The sequence below is a fragment of the Papio anubis genome, chromosome 16 (assembly GCF_008728515.1).
Source record: "Papio anubis isolate 15944 chromosome 16, Panubis1.0, whole genome shotgun sequence".
Classification (NCBI taxonomy): Eukaryota; Metazoa; Chordata; class Mammalia; order Primates; family Cercopithecidae; genus Papio; species Papio anubis.
This window is the reverse complement of record NC_044991.1, coordinates 62,848,731-62,874,852: the sequence shown is the minus strand read 5'-3', so window position 1 is coordinate 62,874,852 and position 26,122 is coordinate 62,848,731. Positions and strand designations below refer to the sequence as shown.

Genomic DNA, 26,122 nt, shown 5'->3' with positions numbered 1-26,122 from the left:
CTGACCTCGTGATCCGCCCGTCTCGGCCTCCCAAAGTGCTGGGATTACAGGCTTGAGCCGCTGCGCCCGGCCAGCTTATTCTGTTTGCTGAACATGTTTGAGAATTATTTTAGACCAGGCGTGGTGGCTCACACCTGTTATCCCACCACTTTGGGAGGCCAAGGCAGGTGGATAATCTGAGGTCAGGAGTTTGAGATCAGCCTAGCAAACGTGGTGAAACCCTGTCTCTATGGGGGTGTTTAGGACAACAGGATTGCTTGAGCTCAGTAGTTCAAGATCAACCTGTGCAACATAGTAAGACCTGATTTCTAAAGATGAAAATATTGGTGTGGGGTTGGGAAAGGAGTTGAGGGTACAGTGTATACTGCTCAGGTGACAGGTACACTCAGAATTTACCACTAAAGAACTCATCTATGTAACCAAAAACCACCTGAAAAACTGTTGAACTATGTGAAGAAATAAAAAAGACAAAAATTATTTTAAAATCTGTTACGAAGTTAATTTTATATTTTTTACTTCTATTAGGGAACCTATTGATAATTTAACTCCTGAGGAAAGAGATGCAAGGACAGTCTTCTGTATGCAGCTGGCGGCAAGAATTCGACCAAGGGATTTGGAAGAGTTTTTCTCTACAGTAGGAAAGGTAATCTTAACCTGTTTAGGGAGGTCAAGTAGGTAGAAATTGCAAGAGAAAACATCTAAACATCAAATATTTCATTTGATTTAGTACCAGTATTTGTTTGTGGTAATGTTTCCACAAACAAATTTTGCATCTTATAGTATTGGAGTTGATAAATGTTACTACAAATTGGTTCAAAGATAGGATATAGGAATTGTCCCACAGATTTACTTTTTCAATTAATTTTTTTTTTTTTTTGAGACAGAGTCTTGCTTTGTCGCCCAGGCTGGAGTGCAGTGGCACCATCTCGGCTCACTGCAAGCTCCGCCTCCTGGGTTCACACCATTCTCCTGCCTCAGCCTCCGAGTAGCTGGGACTACAGGCACGCACCACCACGCCCAGCTAATTTTTTGTATTTTTAGTAGAGACGGGGTTTCACTGTGTTAGCCAGGATGGTCTCGATCTCCTGACCTCGTGATCCGCCCGCCTCGGCCTCCCAAAGTGCTGGGATTACAGGCGTGAGCCACAGCGCCTGGCCTCAATTAAATTTTTAAAAATGCCTTCATCCTTCAACATTAATGTCTCCTTGAAATATATCTACATGGCTTACAGTGGATGGTTGCACAAACAGAAGTGTGTTTTCTTCGTAGGTTCGAGATGTGAGAATGATATCTGACAGAAATTCAAGACGTTCCAAAGGAATTGCTTATGTGGAGTTCGTTGATGTTAGCTCAGTGCCTCTAGCAATAGGATTAACTGGCCAACGAGTTTTAGGAGTGCCAATCATAGTACAGGCATCACAGGTAATTTTTTTCTTGGTTAAGAGTTTGATTATTGATGGTGTTTAAAGCCTCTTGTTGCATGGCATACTGCTGTTGTGTTCTGTGACTGCTACTCATTACGTTGAGTCAGATGTTCTCAGGACCTTTTTTTTAACTTTGCCTTCATTAACATTGATATAGTTTTCTCAAGACTGTCATCCTATCTTTTCTCCTTGTGCTTGAAATGTGATGATTTTGCCTTTTGTTTTGTTTTGTTTTTGAGATGGAGTCTCTGTCACCAGGCTGGAGTGCAATGGCATGATCTTGGCTCACTGCAGCCTCCACCTCTCAGGTTCAAGTGATTCTCCTGCCTCAGCCTCCTGAGTAGCTGGGATTACAGGAGCCTGCCACCACACTGAACTACTTTTTATATTTTTGGTAGAGATGGGGTTTCATCATGTCGGCCAGGCTAGTCTTGAACTCCTGACCTCAGGTGATCCTCCTACCTCAGCCTTCCAAAGTGCTGAGATTACAGTCATGAACCACCACACCCGGCCTTGTTTTTGAGATAAGGTCTCACTCTGTTGCCAGGGCTGGAGTGCAGTGAGATAATCACAGCTCACTGTAGCCTTGACCTGCTGTGCTCAAGCAGTCTTTTCTCCCCAGTTTCCTGAGTAGCTAGGACTACAGGTGCATGCCACCACTCCCAGCTAATTTTTAAATTTTTTGAAGAAACAGGGTCTTGCCATGTTGCTCAGGCTGGTTTCAAACTTTTGGGCTCAAGTGATCCTCTGGCCTGGGCCTCCTGAAGTGTTTGGATCATTTGAACCACACTGCACTTTGACAGCATTTCATATTTTACTTTTTTGGCCGGGCGCGATGGCTCACGCCTGTAATCCCAGCACTTTGGGAGGTTGAGGTCAGCGGATCACCTGAGGTCAGGAGTTCGAGACCAGCCTGGCCAACATGGTGAAACCTTGTCGCTACTAAAATAAAAAAATTAGCTGGGCATGGTGGCAGGCGCCTATAATCCCAGCTTCTTGGAACGCTGAGGCAGGAGAATTGCTTGAACCTAGGAGGCAGAGGTTGCAGTGAGCCGAGATCACGCCATTGCACCACAGCCTGGGCGACAAGAACAAGACTCTGTCTCAAAAAAAAGAAAAAAGAAAAAAAAATTACTCAAATTATTTCCTATGTTGGAAGACAAACTTAGTAGCTGGGTGTGGATTGGCCGGACCCAGGGCTGAGAAGTAGCATATTAAATGAAGTTTTTAATATGCTCTATAACAAGTTGTTACCTGTTGTAGAGCAGTACTACCCAATGTACTCTAGTTTGTTACAAGAGAAGCCTGTGTTAGAATGCAAATGGACAACTTTTTTTTTTTTTTTTTTTTTGAGATCTTGGTTATGGAGGGATGACAGCTGACTCAAAATGTTAGCTTGGTGATACAGTTTACGTTATGGCATATGCCCCTTATTTTATCACAAACAGCTGTACGCTTGGTTATACCAATCTCAAGAGTATTTTAACGAATATTGATTGTGTCTAACAATTCCAGGAAGCATTCTTCTCTGTGTTTGGTATGTGTGATATCAGAATGCATCTTAAGATTGTTGTCAGAATGTAGGTTCATGATTCATTTTAGGTGTTAAATGAATCATGAACTGGCATATGCCCTGAAAACATTCTAAAATAAGCAGGGTGTGATGGGGTGTACTGGTAGTCCCTGGCAGTCTCTAGTGGCTGAGAAGGAAGGATGATCACTTAAGTTTAGGAGTTCAAGACCAGCCTGGGAAACATAGTGTGAGACTCTTGTCTCAAAAAAAAAAAACTCTAAATAAAATTATTTTCATTGTGGTTTTATACACACACATTTGGCGTTTCAACCATTTTTTTTAACCATTTTTAAAGTGTACAGTTCAGTGCTATTAATTACATTTATAATGATGGAGTAATCGTCCCCACTAATCATTTCCAGAAGTATTCATTGTCTCATACAGAAACTGGGGGGGAGGGATTGCATTGGGAGTTATACCTGATGTAAATGACGAGTTGATGGGTGCTGACGAGTTGATGGGTGCAGCACGCCAACATGGCACAAGAATACATATGTAACAAACCTGCACGTTATGCACATGTACCCTAGAACTTAAAGTATAATAATAATTAAAAAAAAAGAAACTGTACTCTGAGATGGACTCTCGCTCAGTTGCCCAGGCTGGAGTGCAGTGGCGCAGTCTCGGCTCACTGCAAGCTCTGCCTCCTGGGTTCATGCCATTCTCCTGCCTCAGCCTACCAAGTAGCTGGGACTATAGGCGCCCGCTACCATGCCTGGCTAATTTTTTGTATGTTTAGTGGCGGGGTTTCACCATGTTAGCCAAGATGGTCTCAATCTCCTAACTTTGTGATCTGCCCACCTCGACCTCCCAAAGTGCTGGGATTACAGGCATGAGCCACTGCGCCCAGCCAGAAACTGTACTCTTGAAGGTGTAACCCCCTAATTTCCTGCAGGCCCTTGGTAAAATGTAATCTACTTCCTCTCTATGAATTTTGCATATCCTAGATGCCTCCTATTAAGTTGATCCTTGTGTAGGGTGGTATTTTTATCACTCTAAACTTTGACGTTAGTTATGCAAATGGAAGGCGTGTGTCTTTAAACTGCTGTGTATTAGCTCTGTGACATGCATGTTTGTCTTCTAGGCAGAGAAAAACAGAGCTGCAGCAATGGCAAACAATTTACAAAAGGGAAGTGCTGGACCTATGAGGCTTTATGTGGGCTCATTACACTTCAACATAACTGAAGATATGCTTCGTGGGATCTTTGAGCCTTTTGGAAGGGTAAGTCCACAGTCTTCAATGAATCTTCAGTAGGTTGTTGATCTGAGTATAACTACATACTTTCTGTATGTCCTTCTTGTGTCTGGTATTGTGGTCTTGAGCTCAGTTCAGAGCAGCTTGGATTTTGTTCTGGAGGACTTGTCTGTGCTATATACCTAAACCAAGAGTGTCTAACTAGTTTTGTGTTAAGGAGATACAGTTTCCAAGACTGTTCTGTCACTGTGAGCAATGAACCTTTTCCACTCAGTAATTTTAGCAAAAGGCATAAATTTAAAAGGAGCTAGATAGAACAAATAAAATTTAACTTTTAAAAATGGATTCGGCCGGGCGCGGTGGCTCAAGCCTGTAATCCCAGCACTTTGGGAGGCCGAGACGGGCGGATCACGAGGTCAGGAGATCGAGACCATCCTGGCTAACATGGTGAAAGCCCGTCTCTACTAAAAATTACAAAAAACTAGCCGGGCGAGGTGGCGGGCGCCTGTAGTCCCAGCTACTCGGGAGGCTGAGGCAGGAGAATGGCGTGAACCTGGGAGGCGGAGCTTGCAGTGAGCCGAGATCTGGCCACTGCACTCCAGCCTGGGTGACAGAGCGAGACTCCGCCTCAAAAAAAAAAAAAAAAAAAAATGGATTCACCGGCCGGGTGCAGTGGCTTACACCTGTAATCCCATCTATTTGGGAGGCCGAGGCAGGTGGATTGCTTGAGGTCAGGAGTTTGAGACCAGCTTGGCCAGTGTGGTGAAACCTTGTCTATACTAAAAATACAAAAAGAAAGAAAAGAAAAAGAATAATCATAGATATTTGAGAAATCTACGTACCATATAAAAATGAACATCAGGGCCTGGCGCGGTGGCTCACGTCTGTAATCCCAGCACTTTGGGAGACCGGGGCGGGTGGATCAAGAGGTCAGGAGATTGAGACCATCCTGGCGAACACAGTGAAACCCCATCTCTACTAAAAAAAATACAAAAAAATTAGCCAGGCGTGGTGGTGGGTGCCTGTAGTACCAGCTGCTCAGGAGGCTGAGGCAGGAGAATGGCGTGAGCCTGGGAGGCAGAGGTTGCAGTGAGTCGAGATCGCGCCACTGCACTCCAGCCTGGGTGACAGAGCGAGACTCCATCTCAAAAAAAAAATAAATAAATAACATCAGGGAACAGTTGATACTTAAATTAGTTACTTTAGAGTATGATTTGTCAAACTGTTGCTTAAATTTTGAGATGGGAGTTTCACTCCTTTCCCCTAGACTGGAGTGCAATGGCGCAATCTCGGCTCACTGCAACCTCTGCCTCCCGGGTTCAATTGATTCTCCTGCCTCAGCCTCCTGAGTAGCTGGGATTACAGGCTCTGACCACCACACCCAGCTAATTTTTGGTATTTTTAGTAGAGACTGGGTTTCTCCATGTTGGTCAGGTTGGTCTCGAACTCCTGACCTTAGGTGATCTACCCGCCTCGGTCTCCTGAAGTGTTGTGATTACAGGCGTGAGCCGCTGCGCCCAGACCCATTTTAGGTTGTCAGTGCCATATGGACTTGTTGCAAGTACTCAACTCTCCTCCAAACAGCTGTAAGCTGTTAAGAAAATGAGTATGGGCAGGGCACAGTGACTCATGCCTGTGATCCCAGCACTTTGGGGGGCTGAGTTGGGTGGATCACTTGAGGTCAGGAATTCGAGACCAGCCTGGGCAACATGGTGAAACCTGGTCTCTGCTAAAAATGCAAAAATTAGCCGGGCTTGGTGGCATATGCCTGTAGTTCCATGTTACTACTCTGGAGGCTCAGACAGGAGAAACATTTATAAAACAAGTCAAGCTGGAGTTGGTCCATAGGGTATATGTAGTTTGCTTACCTTTGCCCTAGAACAATTAGTCTGTATTAAGTGCCCAACTCCATTAAACATTAAACATTATGTAGAAACTTTAATAAGAAGCCCTTTTTAGGCCGGGCGCGGTGGCTCAAGCCTGTAATCCCAGCACTTTGGGAGGCCGAGACGGGCGGATCACGAGGTCAGGAGATCGAGACCATCCTGGCTAACACAGTGAAACCCCGTCTCTACTAAAAATACAAAAACTTAGCCGGGCGAGGTGGCGGGCGCCTGTAGTCTCAGCTTCTAGGGAGGCTGAGGCAGGAGAATGGCGTAAACCCGGGAGGCGGAGCTTGCAGTGAGCTGAGATCCGGCCACTGCACTCCAGCCTGGGTGACAGAGCGAGACTCCGTCTCAAAAAAAAAAAAAAAAAAAAAAAAAGAAGCCCTTTTTAAAGGTTTAATTTTTTGGAGTCTGAGTCTTCCGCTGTCGCCCAGGCTGGAGTGCAGTAGCACACTCTTGGTTCACTGCAGCCTCTGCCTCCCAGGTTCTAGTGATTCTTCTACAGCTTCCCTAGCAGCTGGAATTATAGGTGCATGCCGCCACACCTGGCTTTTTTTTTTTTTTTTTTTTTTTTGAGACGGCGTATCACTTTTGTTTCCCAGGCTGGAGTGCAATGGCGTGACCTCAGCTCTCCGCAACTCTCGTCTCCCGGGTTCAAGCGATTCTCCTGCCTCAGCCTCCCAAGTAGCTGGGATTACAGACATTCGCCTCCACGCCCTGCTCATTTTGTATTTTTAATAGAGACAGGGTTTCTCCATGTTCGTCAGGCTGGTCTCAACTCCTGGCCTCTGGTGATTTGCCCTCCTCAGCCTCCTGAAATGGTGGGATTACAGGCGTGAGCCACCGAGCCCGACCTTATTTTTTGTGTTTTAGTAGAGACGGGGTTTCACTGTGGTGCCCAGGCTGGTCTTGAACTCCTGAGCTCAGGCAGTCTGCCTACATCAGCCTCCCAAAGTGCTGGGATTACAGGTGTGAGCCACCAAGCCCAGTCTAAATGTTTATATTGTTTATTTTTTGCTGACTAATGCTCCTAGAATATCTTATCCGTATCATAGCCTCACTTCATACACGACTACCCCTTTTCTAGAGGCAACCCTTATCTGTTTTTTTTTTAAACATCCTTCCATAGACATTCTGTGGCTTAGCAAATACTAGCAAATAAACTTCTTTTTTTTTTATAATTTTGGTAAAATATACTTAACATTAAAAGGTCCTTCCTTATTTGAGACAGAGTCTCCGTCTGTGACTCTGACTGGAGTGCAACAGCATAATGCAAGCTCACTGTGTAGCGTCCACCTCCTCAACATGCGATCCTCCTGTCTCCCAGAGTGCTGGGATTATAGACCTGAGCCAACCCACCTGGCTGGATGCTCTGTTTTAATTTTTCACTCCTTTTTTTTTTAATGGACAGCTTAATTGGGAGATTGTGTTACAATTCACTGATTGAAAGTAAACTTAATGGTTTTTAGTTAGTACCGTTCACAGAATTGTGCAGTTAACGCCCAATTCATTGTATATCGCCAAATTCATTGGAATAACTTTTAGTTACTCCATTTTTACAATTCTGCCTGATATAATTGGAAATTACTACTTGGTGTTATTAGCATAGTGGGAAGGAAACATCGATTTTGTTTCTACCTTCTAATGGTAATTTACAATGGATTTCTGGTTTTCATGGTTTAGTATTGATGTAAAAGATAATCTTAGGCCGGGCGCGGTGGCTCAAGCCTGTAATCCCAGCACTTTGGGAGGCCAAGACGGGCGGATCACGAGGTCAGGAGATCGAGACCATCCTGGTTAATATGGTGAAACCCCGTCTCTACTAAAAAGTACAAAAAAAAAAAAAAAACTAGCCGGGCAAGGTGGCGGGCGCCTGTAGTCCCAGCTACTTGGGAGGCTGAGGCAGGAGAATGGCGTGAACCCGGGAGGCAGAGCTTGTAGTGAGCTGAGATCTGGCCACTGCACTCAGCCTGGGAAGTGATGGCTGAGAACTCAGTCTCAAAAAAAAAAAAAAAAGATGTCTTGGGTTAAAAATCATGCGGGTGCGGTGGCTCAAGCCTGTAATCCCAGCACTTTGGGAGCCGGGCAGGATCACGAGGTCAGGGAGATGAGACCATCCTGGCTAACACGGTGAAACCCGTCTCTCTACTAAAAATACAAAAACTAGCCGGGTGAGGTGGCCGAGCCTGTAGTCCCAGCTACCGGGGAGGCTGAGGCAGGAGAATGGCATAAACCCAGGAGGCAGAGCTTGCAGTGAGCTGAGATCCGGCCACTGCACTCCAGCCTGGGCCACAAAGCGAGACTCCGTCTCAAAAAAATAAATAAATAAAATAAAATAAAATCATGGTTTCTTTTCCTACTCCCTCTGCTCCCCAATGCATAATTTCTTGCTTGGGAAGTTTCTAGAGTTTGTTTTTTTTTTGAGACCAAGTCTCACTCTGTTGCCCAATCTGGAGTACAGTGGCATGCTCTGGGCTTGTTGCAGCCTCTGCCTCTCGGGTTCAAGCGATTCTCCTGCTTCAGCATTCTGAGTAGCTGGGCGTACAGGCATGCGCCACTAAGCCCAGACAATTTTTGTATTTTTGTTGGAGACCTGATTTCGCCATGTTGGTGGAGACATGTTTCACCTGGTCCCAAACTCCTGACCTCAGGTGATTCGCCTCCTTCAGCCTCCCAAAATGCTGGGATTACAGGTGCCAGCCACCATGCTCAGCCTAATTTTTTTCATTTTATAAATATAAAATTATAGTTTCTAGACTTCAAAAAGACTTCTTGGTGATGAGGTTTTGTGATGAGGATGAGGAGACTGGTAGATTTTTAAAACCATGTTTCAGGGAATAAAGTAGTTTTGTACTCTGCTTTTGAGTTAAATAGTAATTGTGCTTTTCAATTATAGATTGAAAGTATCCAGCTGATGATGGACAGTGAAACTGGTCGATCCAAGGGATATGGATTTATTACAGTAAGTATTTACCATAATTACATTACTTAGGTTTTTTTTTTCTTTTAACTGTATTTGCTGTGTTGCTCAGATCAGTCTCTAGTTCCTGGCCTTAAGTGATGTCCTACCTTAGCCTTCCAAATTGCTGGGATTTACAGGACTGAGCCTCTGTGTCTGATCAAAAAAATTTTTTTTCACAGCAAAGTTTAATATGCCCTTGTAACAAAAGGCAGGCACAGCTCACACATGAATGTGAAAACCAAATTATCACACTTAGGAACTCCTAAAATTTTTTGATCTAAGTTGCATAGTAAAAGTACAATAAAAGTACAATAATAGTTAATAATGGTGGGGAAGGCAGCATGTTTAATATTTTCAAGTGATTTAAATTAGTTTTTGTGGCTGGTCGCGGTGGCTCACACCTGTAATCCCAGCACTTTGGGAGGCCGAGGCGGGTGGATCACCTGAGGTTAGAAGTTCGAGACCAGCATGGCCAGCATGGCAAAACCCTATCTCTACTAAAAAGTACAAAAAGTAGCCAGACATGGTGATGGGTGCCTGTAATCCCAGCTACTTAGGAGGCTGAGGCAGGAGAGTCACTTGAATCTGGGAGGCGGAAGTTGCAGTGAGCCGAGATCGCACCACTGCACTCCAGCCTGGAGGACAAGAGTGAGACTCCGTCTCAAAAGAAATTTTCGCACAGTTGCTACTTTTTAGTAAGCAGCGGTTACCATTTATTATATAATGAAAGTTTTTTAAACGATGTGTTAGTCCATTGTGTGTTCCTATAAAGTAATACTCAAGACTGGATAATTTATAAAGAAAAATTATAAAGACAGGTCTCACTATGTTGGTTAGGTTGGTGTCAAAACTCCTGGGCTTAAGTGTTCTCCCACTTTAGCCTCTCAAAGTGCTGGAATTATATGCATGAAGCTCTGCTTCTGGCTTTAATTTTTAATTAATTAACTTGTTTTTTCATGAGCTAGAGTCTCGCTTTGTTGCCTAGGCTGTAGTGCAGTTGAGACCAGCCTGGCCAACATGGCGAAACCCCATCTCTACTAAAAATACAAAAATTAGCTGGGCATGGTGGTGCTTGACTGTAATCCCAGCTACTCGTGAGGCAAGGCAGGAGAATTGCTTAAACTCAGGATGTGGAGATTGCAGTGAGCCAAGATTGTGCTATTGTGCTCCAGCGCTCCAGCCTGGGCAACAGAGTAAGACTATGCCTCGAAAGAAAATAAAACTAAAAATAAATAAATATAAAATAATTTAAGAAAATAGGTTTATTACGTCCTGCAGGCCATATAAACATGACACTAAGAGCTGCTCAGATTCTGTGGTGGCCTCAGGAAGCTGTTAATCGTGCTTCACAAAGCCTTTACTTGTGGTTATAGCTTGGAGGAGCAGGTGTGTCACTTGGAGAAAGGGAGGAGGAGAGAGGAAGACGTCCTGTGAAAAGTAACAGAGCAAGAACCCTTGCCCATTAGCAGGGGGAGTGCACCAAGCCATTCATGAGGGATCTGCCTTTTCATACTTTTTGTCAAGTCACACCTTCCACAGTGGGCATCCCATTTCAACATGAGATTTAGAGGGGACAAGGATCCAAACTATATTACTGTGTTCCTATTATCCTTTACTATATCCTATATATACATATATATAGGATGTATATATATGGTCAGCCAGATAGTAATGTAGTTGAATGTTTTATACTTTCATCTTTGATAACCTTTTGAAACATTGTTAACAGTTAAATAAACGAAGGTCTGTTAACAATTCTTTTTTACTTAAGATCCTTTTTTTAATGTACATACCTCACAACCAAGACTAGAATTGTCTTATCAAAAATGATTTTGGGCTGTGTGTGGTGGCTCATGCCTGTAATCCCAGCACTTTGGGAGGCCAAGGGGGTGGATCACCTGAGGTCAGGAGATTGAGACCATCCTGGCCAACATGGTGCAACCCAGTCTCTACTAAAAATACAAAAAATTAGCTGGGCATGGTGGTGGGTGCCTGTAATCCTAGCAACTAGGGAGGGTGAGGAAGAATTGCCTAAATCCGGGAGGCAGAGGTTGCAGTGTGCTGAGATGGCGCCACTGCCCTCCAGCCTGGGTGACAGAGCAAGAATCTTGTCTCAAAAATTTTTTTTAAAAAAGTGTTTTTGGCTAGCCATGGCTGCCCTGTCTTAGTAGGGTTATGAGGTGACGGTTGAAGTAATTGTAAGAAGATTTAAGAAGATATGCCTTTTACTTTTAAAAGCGAAGTGTTTTTGTGTATTAACATCTCATTATGAAACTCATACATGATGGTACTTTTTTCAGATGTGTGAGCTCTGTAATCTTTTAAGGTCCTGGAAACAGTGTTTTTTGGTTTTTTTTTTTTTTTTTTGAGACGGAGTATCACTCAGTCGCCCAGGCTGGAGTGCAGTGGCGTGATCTCGGCTCACTGCAAGCTCCGCCTCCTGGGTTCATGCCATTCTCCTGCCTCAGCCTCCCAAGGAGCTGGGACTACAGGCGCCCGCCGCCTTGCCTGGCTAATTTTTTGCATTTTTAGTAGAGACGGGGTTTCACCATGTTAGCCAGGATGGTCTCGATCTCCTGACCTCGTGATCCACCCGCCTTGGCCTCCCGAAGTGCTGGTATTACAGGCGTGAGCCACCGCGTCCGGCCTGGAAACAGTATTTTTTAAAGTACATTATATATCTCTGTTAGGAAATTAAAAGTGTTGACTTATATCTACATTTCAATAAAATGTAAGCCTGTTCTGTGTTGATAGCAAATCTGTTTAACTTGTCATTGGGCTGTTACCTACCTCAGTGAACTGGTGAAAGGAGAAAATTATGAAACATAGCTCACCAATTTTATTTTTTTATTCTAGTAACTTTAGTGTGGATATTTTCCACCTTTTTTCCTCCAAATAAGCCATTGTGGGTATATGTGTAAATCAGAATTTTATATATATGTAATTTACATCAAGTTATGTATTTAATTGCTTATATAAAAGTAGTGTTTTATATGTGAGGATTATATTGACTTTCGTCAGTGGGCACATTTTTATTAGAAAAGTACTAAATTCTACCTCAGGTGTTCTGCCTGCCTCGGCCTCCCAAAGTGCTGAGATTACAGGTGGGAGCCACTGCACCCAGCCAGTTTTCACATTTTCTTTTTTTTTTTTTTTTTTTTTTTTTTTTGAGACTGAGTCTGGCTCTGTCCCCCAGGCTGGAGTGCAGTGGCCGGATCTCAGCTCACTGCAAGCTCCGCCTCCCGGGTTTACGCCATTCTCCTGCCTCAGCCTCCGGAGTAGCTAGGACCACAGGCGCCCGCCACCTCGCCCGGCTAGTTTTTTGTATTTTTTAGTAGAGACGGGGTTTCACCGTGTTAGCCAGGATGGTCTCGATCTCCTGACCTTGTGATCCGCCCGTCTCAGCCTCCCAAAGTGCTGGGATTACAGGCTTGAGCCACCGCGCCCGGCTCCAGTTTTCACATTTTCTAACCATGATCCCATGTTCTCAAATATAAAGCTGTCATTACTGGTAATATCTTCTATGTAAACTACCGCATCAACAAGCCTAATTTAATTTGCTTGTGTCGTCTTCATGTGTGTTATGTTTGCTACTTACCAGTTGAAAATTCTACCTTCGTATTCAGGAGTAATTATTGAATATACTAAAAATAAATTTGTATTTTAAAGTATAGTTTATATTTTAAAAACTAAAACACTGTCTCCTGTCCCCGCCTTCCCCATCGTATAGTTTTCTGATTCAGAATGTGCCAAAAAGGCTTTGGAACAACTTAATGGATTTGAACTAGCAGGAAGGCCAATGAAAGTTGGTCATGTTACTGAACGTACTGATGCTTCGAGTGCTAGTTCATTTTTGGACAGTGATGAACTGGAAAGGACTGGAATTGATTTGGGAACAACTGGTCGTCTTCAGTTAATGGCAAGACTTGCAGAGGGTAAGTGTTCCTTGCTACTACGAATGATTTACTGTAGGTATTGTAATGGAAAAGAAAGGTAGCCATGCAAACTAAGAAGTGGAAAAAGATTTTATCTTATTTTGTAGTTGGCATTATCCTTGGGCACACTGCATGTTATTTTATAGATGATGTGCCTTGTATTAATGTGTGGAAATCTATATTAACGTGTTTTGAACGCCACAGCATAATTTGCAAGACTTCCTTTATGTAGTGTTTACATGTCATACTTAGGATATTACAAGTTTTTCTTTTTGTAATTTCTTATTTTTTGATGCAAGGTCTAGCTCTGTTGCCCAATTTGGAGTGCAGTTGTGCGATTCTGGCTCACTGCAACCTCTGCCTCTTTGGCTGAAGTCCTCCCACCCTAACCTCTAAATAGCTGGGACTAACAGTAGTAAACCACCACCACCGTGCCTGGCTAATTTCTGTTTTGTTGTTGTTGTTGTTGTTGTTGTGGCTAATTTCTGTTTTTTGTTGTTGTTGTTGTTTTTTTTTTTTTTTTGAGACAGTCTCGCTGTGTCGCCCAGGCTGGAGTGCAGTGGCGCGATCACGGCTCACTGCAAGCTCCGCCTCCCGGATTCATGCCATTCTCCTGCCTCAGCCTCCTGAGTAGCTGGGACTACGGGCACCCGCCACCGCGCCCGGCTAATTTTTTGTATTTTTAGTAGAGACGGGGTTTCACCGTGGTCTCGATCTCCTGACCTTGTGATCCGCCCGCTTCGGCCTCCCAAAGTGCTGGGATTACAGGCGTGAGCCACTGCGCCCGGCCTCGTTGGTTGTTTTTAAGACATGGGGTTTCTGCCGGGTGCAGTGGCTCACAACTGTAATCCCAGCATTTTGCGAGGCCGTGGCAGGTGGATTGCCTGAGGTCAGGAGTTTGAGACCAGCCTGACCAGCATGGAGAAACCCTGTCTCTACTAAAAATACAAAATTAAGTGGGCATGGTGGCGCATGCCTGTAATCTCAGCTACTCAGGAGCCTGAGGCAGGAGAATCACTTGAACCTGGGAGGGGGAGGTTGCAGTGAGCTGGGACTGCGCCATTGCACTCCAGCCTGTGCAACAAGAGTGATAGTCCATCTCAAAAAATATATATATAGAGAGAGAGAGAGATGGAGTTTCACAGTTGTTGCCCAGGTTGATCTCTATCTCTGTCTAAGTGAACCACCTCCCTGAGTGCTAGCTAAGATAACAGGCATAAACCACCACACTCGGCCCTCCTTGCAGTTTGTTTTAGTGAAGTGATCATGATATTAACCACCCAGGAAACTTCGTTTCTCTGCTCTCAACATAGTAAGAACTTTAAGACTATTCTTTTACAGGTACAGGTTTGCAGATTCCACCAGCAGCACAGCAAGCGCTACAGATGAGTGGCTCTTTGGCATTTGGTGCTGTGGCAGGTAGGAATTGAATCTTTTCTAATTTTAAATCATTGTTTTTTCATCTAATTCGAAAATTTTCCAAATTTTTACATTCAAAAGGACTTACTGAGAATTCAATTCATCAAGTACTTATAACCTGTTAGTTTCTAGTCTTCTATTTAAGGAAGTGGAGATGTAGGCTAGAATTAACCATGCATCAAAATGAGCTGTCAGGACAATTTTAAACCCTGCACCCCAGTTTTTAGTTGAAACTCATTGACATAATATATTTTAAATTAGATTAAGTGATATATTTTAAAATATATCACTTTTGTTGAATACTACAAGGTCTATATTGTTTGATCGAAAAAATATTTGTTGTAATATTCGAATTCAGAAAATACCAGAGGCATTTAAAAAAGCTTTACTTAAAACTATTGTAGTAGTAAGATTGTAAAGACAGTTATTTTTCTTAATAGTACATACAAATTTAAGATCATGAATTGGGAGATGGAGGTTTTGGACACAACAGGAAAAGAAGGGTGAATTGACATTTTTATAATTGTGTAAAAAGAGATTTAGTTTATAAAACACTCATTCCCCCGCGCGCCTCTTCCCACCTTTTTAAATTTATTTTTTATTATTTTTTTTTATGACAGTTGACTTGCTCTGTTGCCCAGGCTGGAGTGCAGTGGTGCAGTCTCGGCTCACTGCAACCTCCACCTCTTGGGTTCAAGCAATTCTTGTGCCTCAGCCTCCCGAGTAGCAGGGATATTTTTAGTAGAGATGGGGTTTCACCACGTTGTCCAGGCTGGTCTTGAACGCCTTACCTCAAGTGATCTGCCCGCCTTGGCCTCCCAAAGTGCTGGGATTACAGATGTGAGCCACTGCGTTGGGCCCTCATGCCTTAATTACCTGTAACTTCTACATTGACCCAAATCTAGGAGATAGGATAGGATTTAAGTTTGAAATGTCAAAGACATGCCTTTAGAACATTATAAGAGGAACCTTGTAGTGTAGAGACCCGCCTGCCTCAGCCTCCAAAATCCTGGGCTACAGGCATGAGCAGCCTTACCTGGCTGGTCTTTTGACCTTATATACGAAGTGAGACTGTAACTCAGAAGATACATTTTAGACCCTGGTAGTACTGCATCTGAATGTATGGAGAGGTCCTGTGGTTGCTTCATGACTTTCTTCAAAATTGAAGGCTCAATATTCAATTAAAGTAGAAGATCATTTCTGTTTTTACATTTATTTTTTCACTGCTTTGCCTTCTTAGTGGATGTTCTTAAGTGTGTGAGTACCTTTAGAAAACCTGCCTTTGGTTTCATTTCCTTTCTATCAAATTGTATGACTTATCTTGAAATTTGACAAGCAGTTACTCCCTAGAATTTCTGACAACGATGCCAGTTTATACTTATAAGAAGAATCAACCAGTAAGGCATTTGTGTATTTAGCAGTCATTTGATCCCTCCTTAAGTTATTCCATTGGATTAATACATATTTTCAGTTTATAGTGTTAGCTATTTGATCCTTTATAGTGAATAATTGTCGATTGCTACTTGCTCTAATTGATACTAAATTCATTACTTAGAGAATTATACCCTATTATTGCAGTTTAAAAGTTTTTTTTTTTTTTTTTTAAACCAGAAAACTGTTTACCTATTTTGCTTCCCGTTGTTCATATTGTTCTTTGACAATTCAGAAAATTTTTAGTTCCTGTTCTAGGTATTCCACTAAAGGGTGGTGAAAGATTTGTTCCAGCCTTCAGGGAATTGATACAGTGACAAAAAGGGGTCATTTATAGACAATTACTGTTACACCCTGGATGCTGTATCAGATACCTTCATTTGCTCTGAATATCTTCAGTTAACTGAAGATTATCCTCTGTTAAATACCAGTTCTACCGTCAGCCATTATTTTATTATGTATGACTGTACCTCTCGGGTTCTTTCTTATCATGTAGTTTATATTAAGATTGTTTGAATGTAGGCAGCTAAAATCCTAAAACTCCATATGGATTCCTGATAATAGTCCCTACCCTTCGTCTATGTATCTTGTTATATTCTCTTTTTTAGTGCTGGTGGTAGAGATGATTTTAAACATCATTCTGTTTTATTAGACTTACTATAAATTTCTTCTGCATTAAATAACACTCATGTTTTAGGTGAATATCTGTGTAACTGGATGTTTTTCTCCAGATGGTGGTCATTAAAATACTACATATAACCTGTTGAAATAAAATTGTTGAGTGTTCACTGTGTTTGAGGCCCTTGTCCCCTAAGTCTTTTAAAGCTATTGGGTGAAACCAGGGGTGGATCATCACTATATCCACATTATTTTATTCTGCCAGTTTGATAGGCCCTTTCTAAGATAGGTTAGAGTCTTTATCTTTATGAAACCCATGCTTTATTTTTTACTTTGTCCAAATGATATGACAAATCATTTTTGAAATTAAGATTGGGTTGATAGACAAAATAGCATGGATTTCTGATATCTATACATTTTTTCCCATTTTAGGAAAAAAAAGACAAATTGTGTTATTATTTAAAGTTTACTGACACTGTTCACATGGTCATGTCTTCAAGTTCCTTCAGTATACACCAGTTACATTTCTTCAGCTCCCTGAGATGCCAATTTTGAGCACCTGGGACCCAGGTATTTTATCCTGATACAACTTGGGCTGCACATCCCGGTACTTTTTTGCCCATGTTTTATGATCGTTTTCTCTCCCCAGCAAGAAACCCGTATATGTGGTAATAAAGTGTTGAAATTGAATCAGATTTTATTGAAAATTAGGTTACTGAATCAAAATTTTAATGTTGTATATTTCTATCAAAAGAACTTCAGGAGAGCATTATAGCACTGTGGCAGACTTAATCTTCAGACTTGCCACTGTTGCACTCTGTAGCAGCTTTAAGATGGCGTCCACTGTAGAAATCTAACGATTATATGAGAAAATATATTGGTCACATCCCTCTTATTTTTAATACTGATTGATTTTCCTAAACTTCATAGCTTGTAAGAAAACTCCAGAAATTTTTATGCCTGCCTTGCTAAATTTTTACACTAGGCCAGGAAATCATTAATAAAGTTGACCCATTATGGGCTAGATTTGACAAGTTAAATCTTTGAAAAGTCCTTAAAAAATAATATATACATACTTTTGGAATGGTATGTTTCCCAATGGTGATGTTCTTCCTAAATTGGGAAATAATTGAAACTGTTACAGCTTTTTTATGTGCACTATTTACAATTTTACAATATCCTTTTAAAGTGTTAAGTACTATGGCCTCTAAAAATATAAATACTTGTATTTCCCAAGTACTTGGAATTGAATTCTCAAGATCAGGGTTTTTCAGTCATTTTCTGACCGGTGTGCTTCCCTTTCCCCATTTCCCATTATTCCCAGCTGTATAGTAGTGTAGTGGAATTCACTTGAGATATGGAAGAGTAGTTTAGTCTAGGAAGAGAGAGGGAAAAGTAAGTTTCCCAGGATAATAGGGGGAAAAAAAAAGGCCCCAAAGCCTTGTCAATGAGGAATGGGGAAGGAGGTTTTGCTGCCAGGTTTTACTAAGTACATTTCAATAAACCCTGCTGTTGTAGTCCTCTTTTATTAATGCTTTCCTGACATTTACCCTGTTAGTTGAGGCTCTTCATTGTTCCTGCACTGAGCTGTAGAATTCTCTTTTGTTATAGATTTGCAAACAAGACTTTCCCAGCAGACTGAAGGTGAGTTGAGGTGTTTCTATTTTTTATTTTTGTCTTTGAAATAGAATTAAATGTAGTAAGACAGTTTTCTGTATTTATTGTCATATTTTTATACCAGTAATTTGGACTGAATTTTGACACAATGGTACATAGTGGTATATTCATAGTAATCTGTCTATATTTCAGAAGACCTAACCCAAATTAATGGACTTTAAAAAAAATCAAAATAACAAATTTTTTTTTTTTTTGCTTTAGTTTGCTTAAAATTTTCAGCTTTGTTTTTGTTTTATTCCTGTGTGTTCTGAGTGTTGATAAGTTGCATATAGAAGTCAGGAAATAAAGTATTTTCTTGTTAACGAGTAGGCAAGTATTTTAGAACGTGGAATCTGGAAGTTGTCTCAGTATAAAATTACGAATCATGCTATAAAACTCACCTTTTTTTGCTTAAGACATAGTACTCAGTGATTTATTTAAGCCAGTACCAAGCAATAAGAGGTTTATCCAAACTTAAATTACAAGCATATTTCAGAGAAACCATTCATTAAGTAGGCTATGATTTCTTGTTTTTAGTTATCACTAAATCTCTGTTGCTTGACATGAGCATTTGGCTGTTAATGTAAGTTCTGTATCTTTTGTAGGAGTATGCTTAATGTTTAGGGAAATGATTATGAGAAAGATATGTCATGTTCCATCATAGACAATAATTAAATTTTTTCACAAACAAGATGCTTCTACTCAGTGCTGTTTTGTTAAGAGATTTTAAAAAGATTTTCCCAGATTTACTGTGTTCTGCATTGATCTAGGTTGAACGTGAATATTTGTATAGTACATTTTCTTAATATTTTTTAGTATTCATGGTATATAATCATACTAAACTTGAGAAACTGGAAGAATCAAGTCTTCCTCAGTTGTGTTTAGACTTTCTAGTTTTTTCAGGGATACTTCCATATCTTCTGTAAGCTATTCAGTGATTTTCATTTTTGCATAGTTATAATACACTCTTGAATCTAACTTTTCCAGTAGAATTTGATGTTACATTAAAATTTTGTTTAAAATAAAACTTTATAAAAGAAAAAAATACTTGTATATTACAGAGAAGCTAAAGTACTTGTAATGCTACCAGAAAGTCATCATTTTATGATATATTTTATGCACAGCCCTAATTTCTCGGTGTAATAGTTCTGATACTTTAAGTGATCGTTTATTTTAATTACCGTAATTTCTAATGCACTGTTTTATCCTTAGCTTTGTTGTTATTATGTTTTGGAATGAAATTTGGTCAGATAATATGATTACGGTGAGTTCTGTAACAGCTACTGGTAATATTTTTGTAAATCACGTGAAAGCATTGGAGCAACTGTCTTGGAAAATGCTCTTTAAACTTCAAACCCCAGTATGTTTTGGTAGTAGTGGATATTACACATATATGCTGCTCTTTTCAGTGTTCTTCTATTGTGCTAAAGCATCATTTTTAAAACATTTATTAATAGGATTTATTTTTCTTAATAGGATTGTTATAATAGGATTTATTTTTCTAGGACATTGTCTTTAAACACTTGGATGATTTTTATATGTCTTTTAATTCTTTTATAATTACAGTTTGTAGATTTAAAAAACTTCATGGGCAGAAAGCTGAGAGATAGGAAAGGATATAGATTTATTTGGCATTTCACAAGGATTTTGTTTTATCCCTTCTTATTCGGGTATTGAGATTTTGTCTAATCAAATTGATTTTGATAACACGTAAAGTTTAATTTCCCTGTTAAAAATAGGATTCTGAATGTCTGTTTCAAGTATTAGGTTACCTCAGTTTTCTGGCACCTAAAAGCTACTGATACATACTTTAGTAGCAGTATTAAATAAAGTAAAATACTCCAATGACATCCTAGTTACATGCTTGGGGTGGGTTTTTGGTTTCCTTTAAGTATTTGAGGGATACTTTCATGCATTTTCCATGAAACTAATTTTTCTCTCTCTTTTTTTAGCTTCAGCTTTAGCTGCAGCTGCCTCTGTTCAGCCACTTGCAACACAATGTTTTCAACTCTCTAACATGTTTAACCCTCAAACGTAAGTAATGGACTTTATTCTTGATATTTCCTATCAAAGTGTTAATAGAGTTGTTTTGAAAAGATATTTTCCATATATTTCTCTCTTTTTTTTTTTTTTTTAAGATGTAGTTTCGCTCTTGTTGCCCAGGCAGGAGTGCAGTGGCACGATCTTGGCTTACTGCAACCTCCGCCTCCCGGGTTCAAGCAGTTCTCCTGCCTCAGCCTCCCGAGTGGCTGGGATTACAGGCATGCGCCACGACACCCGGCTAATTTTGTAGTTTTAGTAGAGACGGGGTTTCACCATGTTGGTCAGACCAGTCTCAAACTCCCAACCTGATGTGATCCGCCCACCTCAGTCTCCCAAAGTGCTGGGATTACAGGCGTGAGTCACTGTGCCCGGCCTGGTATTTCCATATTTCATTTGAAACTGCATAGTTTTGATCCTTTTAAAATAATTTTTCAGACAGGCGTGGAAACTATGCCTAGCTAGTGATTAGGATACTAATAACTGTTAGCATTAGAATGCTAGTAACTATGCCCAGCTAGTGATTAGAATGCTATTTTTTAACTCTTCTCATTGGTTTTAAATATCGTATTTATATTATAGTACATCCAATCAAAATGTAGATTTGTTTCGATTTCGATAAGTTACATTTCCTATAATGACAGTTGTATGACTGTTTCATTCAAAGAGTCTTGAATTCTTTTGTTTTCCCAGTACCAAATTTATCTGTAAAATGGTGATAAACTTTTGTAGTAAGTATCGTTTAATAGATAGCATTGAAGTATTTAACTTTTTTTGTTGGAGCCATAGTCTCACTCCAGGTTGGAGTGCAGTGGCGCCACCGGCTTTATCTCAGCTCAGTGCAACCTCCATCTCCCAGGTTCAAACAATTCTCATGCCTTCCAAGTAGCTGGGATTACAGGTGCACACCACCACGCCCAACTACTTTTGTGTTTTCAGTAGAGACAGGGTTTTCCCATGTCGGCCAGGCTGGTCTCGAACTCCTGACCTTAAGTGATCTGCTCGCTTCAGCCTCTGAAAGTGCTGGGATTACAGGCATGTGTCATGATGCCTGACTGATTTTTATATCTTTATAGTAGAGATAGGGTTTTGCCATGTTGGCCAGGCTGGTCTTGAACTCCTGACCTCAAGTGATATGCCAGCCTCAGCCTCCCAAAGTGCTGGAATTACAGGCATGAGCTGCTGTGCCTGGCCCATTTAACTATTTAAAAGTCACTTGCAGGTTATGCGGAGTCATAAAATTAGGTTGGGATCAATGTTTTCTATCTTATTTGGCTTTGATTTTCCCCAGAGCCCTATACCTTTTAACTTTTTTTGTTTTTTGAGACGGAGTCACCTAGGCTGGAGTGCAGGGATTTGATACTGGCTCACTGCAACCTCTGCCTCCTGGGCTCAACCGATTATCCTGCCTCAGCCTCCAGAATAGCAGGGATTACAGGCACCTGCTACCACTCCTGGCTAATTTTTGTATTTTCAGTAGAGACTGGATTTCTCCATGATGGCCAGGCTGGTCTCAAACTCCTGACCTCTGGTGATCTGCCCACCTTGGCCTCCCAAAGTGCTGGGATTACAGGCACGAGTCACCATGCCCGGCCTCATTGAAAATTTATTTTTCAATACCAGACTGCAGTATTCTTTGGGAAAGAGACATTCTGTCAGTGTGCTTTTTTTCCAAAGTATTTTTTAAATTCATAGAATATTTAATTTTTTGGATACATTTGTAAATATATAGTTTGTTTCAATAGTATTTAAGAGTCCTTAATACTTTCTTACAGAGAAGAAGAAGTTGGATGGGATACAGAGATTAAGGATGATGTGATTGAAGAATGTAATAAACATGGAGGAGTTATTCATATTTATGTTGACAAAAATTCAGCTCAGGTATTTTCATCTTTATAAATGATGTTAGGTTGTTTGTCTCTACTTAGTCTTCACACATGTAGTGCATGCTATGGTCACTGTCTTCCATTATAGTTTTTGCGTATGTGTACCTGAAAGTAGCTTTAATATAGTGGCTAAATAAACCCTCCAAAATAAAAGAAAATCAGTAACAGTTTGATCAGGGTATGAGAGGAGTTTCTAGTAATGCTCAAAGCTTGCTGTGAAATCTTGGCATCTTGATTCATTCTTAGGCTGCATATAAATCATAGAGAAAAGATAAAACAGGGCAAGTTTGGGAGCATAAGTCATTTTTCAATAAAATTCTGCGTGTACTTACTAGCCAGTGGAACAATTATGGTAAACCATTTTGTGGTTATAGAGCACTAAGTTTCTACAGGCAACTTGAATAAACTTAACTTGGGTCTATTTTGTATACAGCAACATCTTTACCTTTTTTTCATTTTTTTCTGTGTTTTAGGGCAATGTGTATGTGAAGTGCCCATCAATTGCTGCAGCTATTGCTGCTGTCAATGCATTGCATGGCAGGTGGTTTGCTGGTGAGTGTGAATTTATTTTTTTTATTCATTGTTATTAGGACTCTAAAATGAAGACGTTAAACCCAACATGTCTGTTTCTTTCAATAGGTAAAATGATAACAGCAGCGTATGTACCTCTTCCAACTTACCACAACCTGTTTCCTGATTCTATGACAGCAACACAACTACTGGTTCCAAGTAGACGATGAAGGAAGATATAGTCCCTTATGTATATAGCTTTTTTTCTTTCTTGAGAATTCATCTTGAGTTATCTTTTATTTAGATAAAAATAAAGAGGCAAGGATCTACTGTCATTTGTATACAATTTCCTGTTACCTTGAAAAAATAAAAATGTTAACAGGAATGCAGTGTGCTCATTCTCCCTAAATAGTAAATCCCACTGTATACAAAACTGTTCTCTTGTTCTGCCTTTTAAAATGTTCATGTAGAAAATTAATGAACTATAGGAATAGCTCTAGGAGAACAAATGTGCTTTCTGTAAAAAGGCAGACCAGGGATGTAATGTTTTTACTGTTTCAGAAGCCTAACTTTTTACACAGCAGTTACATTTCACATTTCATTAATGTTGATATTTGGCTGATGGTTGAGCAGGTTTCTGAAATACACATCTAGTGTATGGAAATACAAGACAGCTAAAGGGCTGTTTGGTAGCATCTCATTTTGCATTCTGATTAATTGCCAAGAAAGGGAGATTTCAAAATTACAATATTTCTTGATGGTATCTTTTCAATTAATGTATCTGTAAAAGTTTCTTTGTAAATACTATGTGTTCTGGTGTGTCTTAAAATTCCAAACAAAATGATCCCTGCATTTCCTGAAGATGTTTAGTGAGAGTCTGGTAAGCAAAGCAGTCTGAGAAAGAAATAGGAAATGCAGAAATAGGTTTTGTCTGGTTGCATATAATCTTTGCTCTTTTTAAGCTCTGTGAGCTCTGAAATATATTTTTGGGTTACTTCAGTGTGTTTGACAAGACAGCTTGATATTTCTATCAAACAAATGACTTTCATATTGCAACAATCTTTGTAAGAACCACTCAAATAAAAGTCTCTTAAAAAGGCCACAAGAAATCTTCATTTTTCAAATGTTTTAAAGTTACAGAAATTTGAGAATAGAGTATTAGGTTCTTTTAGTTGCAATTCATTACTTGCCATTTGGGAAAATGTGCCAAGTCTGCGGAAACTTGCCCTCACGTTGCCCCCCATGAATTCCTTTATGCCATTATAGTCTAGCCCTGTGTATTTTAGAAGAATGTATCAAAACTGAGGGGTTTACAAAAAAGAAAAGCCAACAGCCGGGCCTTAAAACCTGGGCATTCTTGGTCTCCTGCATTGGGCATATTTGTGAAGAAAAGTTTCACTATTTACAATACATACTTAACAAAATGGCTTAACTTCAAACTGGTTTCCCAAATTGATATATCTGCATATATTACTGCATTAAGGGGTTTTCAGCTTTCATACTAGGTGGAAAGTAAGCCATCACCATTTATACTCAATTCTCTTCAACTGTTTGTATCCTGTTAAATCTTATGAGTAGGCAATGCTGCTCCTAATTTACCTTCAAATACTGATTTCCTTACCTCATTTGTTCAACTTTTTTTTTTTGTTGGCATTGAAGCACAAGTTTTACAGACTTAAGTTTATTTAAAGAGCTTGAGTTTGGGGGAGCATCATAATTTCATACGAGTCATTTTGTTTGACATTCCATTGTTTTGGTGATTTAATTTGAATGGAAACTCCCAAAGTTCAATTTCTTTTTGAGACGGAGTCTTCCTCTTTGGCCCAGGTTGGAGTGCAGTGATGTGATCTCGGCTCCATCTCCCAGGTTCAAGCAATTCTCCCGCCTCAGTCGCCTGAATAGCTGGGACAGGTGTGCACCATTGTGCCCAGCTAATTTTTGTATTTTTAGCAGAGACGGTTTTTGCCATGTTAGCCAGGCTGGTCTCAAACTGATCTCAAGTGATCCACCTGTCCTGGCCTCCCAAAGTGCTGGGATTACAGGCATGAGCCACCGTGCATGGCCTCATTGAAAATTTCTCAATACTAGACCGCAGTGTTCTTTGGGGCAGAGACATTCTGTCAGTGTGCTCTTTTTCCAAAGTATCCCCTGCTATCAATTTTTTCCTTGAACCAAGTCTTGACAGGAAACAAATCTGCTGTGTCATTGCTTTCTAGAGAACCGGACCAGCAAACATGGCCTTTAGTGGTTAATCTCATCTGTGCCAAAATTTAGTCACTACCACAGAATGAAATTTGGTGTTTAAATAACGTTCAGAGGAAATGTGGTTGGAGTGTAGTAACTTGAATAGTGTTGTGCATGGAAAACGGGTCATTTTGGGTGAAACTTGATGTCCAGTCAGTTCCTGAGTCAGCATCCCACTGGTTTGAAAATCTGTAGCTAATCTGGTAATGTCCTTAATTTCCTCCTGCCTGTCAGTATTCCAAAGTGTTCATTTAGTTTCTTTTATCTTTATAATAACAGTGACTACCATCTTTGAAAGTTCTGTTTAAGAAATGCTTAATGGGCAATGCAGGTTAGTAACTCCAAGGTCTGCGTGGCCTAGGCAGGTGAGATGGACAGTTGCCTCACTACAGAAGCTTTTTATCATCAAACTCTAGTAAGTTTTGTGGATGGCAAGCTATAGAGATGGTTGATGACTGGTTAGAAAATCATCTGGAATTTAGCCAGTTGAGAAGCTACAGAAGTGGCTGGTGTTTCTAATTTTTTTCACAGTGGAAAAATTGTTTTGCTTTTTCTGATAAAGCCACTAAGTATATCTAAAGAACAACCTCGAGCCGGACATGGTGTCTTAGGCCTGTAATCCCAACACTGGGAGACAGAGGCGGGTGGATCACAAGGTCAAGAGTTCGAGACCAGCCTGGCCAACACAGTGAAACCCCATCTTTACTAAGAATACAAATTTTTTTGTTTTGAGATGGACTCTCGCTCTGTCTCTCAGGCTGGAGTGCAGTGGCTCGATCACAGCTCCCTGCAACCTCTACCTCCTGGGTTCAAGCGATTTTCCTGCCTCAGCCTCCCGAGTAGCTGGGACTACAGACATGTGCCACCACACCTGGCTAAGTTTTTGTATTTTTAGTAGAGATGGAGTGTCACTGTGTTAGCCTGGATGGTCTCCATCTCCTGACCTTGTGATCCGCCCGCCTCGGCCCCCCAAAGTGCTGGGATTACAGGTGTGAGCCACCGCACCCGGCCCAAGAATACAAAATGTAGCTGGGCATGGTGGCGTGTGCCTGTTATCACAGCTACTCAGGAGGCTGAGGGAGGAGAATCGCTTGAATGCAGGAGGCAGAAGTTGCGGTGAGCTGAGATCATGGCACTGCACTCCAGCCTGGGCGACCAAGCAACCAACCAACCTCAGGATGAACAATGCTTTGGAAATAATGCAATGTGTGACCTTGAGGAAATTTTGGCTTATAAATCCGTTTTTTAAAGTAGTTTTTCTCCTTTAAAATGGTGATCGTGGTAAGAAGCACAGAGTTGTACTGAGTAATTAGTTGACTAGTGTCTATGGAAAGTACTAGACA

At 40.8% G+C, this 26,122-nt stretch overlaps 1 protein-coding gene and 1 non-coding gene across 12 annotated transcripts in view; one reads left to right on the top strand and one right to left on the bottom strand.

Moving 5' to 3' along the window:
* Positions 1-23,635, top strand: part of RBM39 (RNA binding motif protein 39) — a 41,342-nt gene extending 17,707 nt beyond the window's left edge. For 5 of the 11 annotated variants that reach the window (XM_009216218.3, XM_017944608.2, XM_017944603.2 and 2 more), the window contains 11 exons: positions 526-643; positions 1,270-1,422; positions 4,082-4,219; positions 8,975-9,040; positions 12,771-12,975; positions 14,317-14,394; positions 18,037-18,087; positions 20,052-20,133; positions 21,915-22,020; positions 22,499-22,577; positions 22,665-23,635. In XM_009216218.3, coding sequence (XP_009214482.1) covers positions 526-643; positions 1,270-1,422; positions 4,082-4,219; positions 8,975-9,040; positions 12,771-12,975; positions 14,317-14,394; positions 18,037-18,087; positions 20,052-20,133; positions 21,915-22,020; positions 22,499-22,577; positions 22,665-22,765 — 1,177 coding nt within the window. In that variant the 3' untranslated portion in view covers positions 22,766-23,635. The remainder of the gene's footprint in view (positions 1-525; positions 644-1,269; positions 1,423-4,081; positions 4,220-8,974; positions 9,041-12,770; positions 12,976-14,316; positions 14,395-18,036; positions 18,088-20,051; positions 20,134-21,914; positions 22,021-22,498; positions 22,578-22,664) is intronic. The other 6 variants (XM_009216220.3, XM_031655998.1, XM_009216221.3 and 3 more) reach the window with 5 other exon arrangements.
* On the bottom strand, positions 9,212-9,311 carry LOC116270915. Its single transcript, XR_004179218.1, has one exon. It is a non-coding gene; the product is annotated as a small nucleolar RNA U13 (small nucleolar RNA).
* Positions 23,636-26,122: the final 2,487 nt, after the last annotated feature.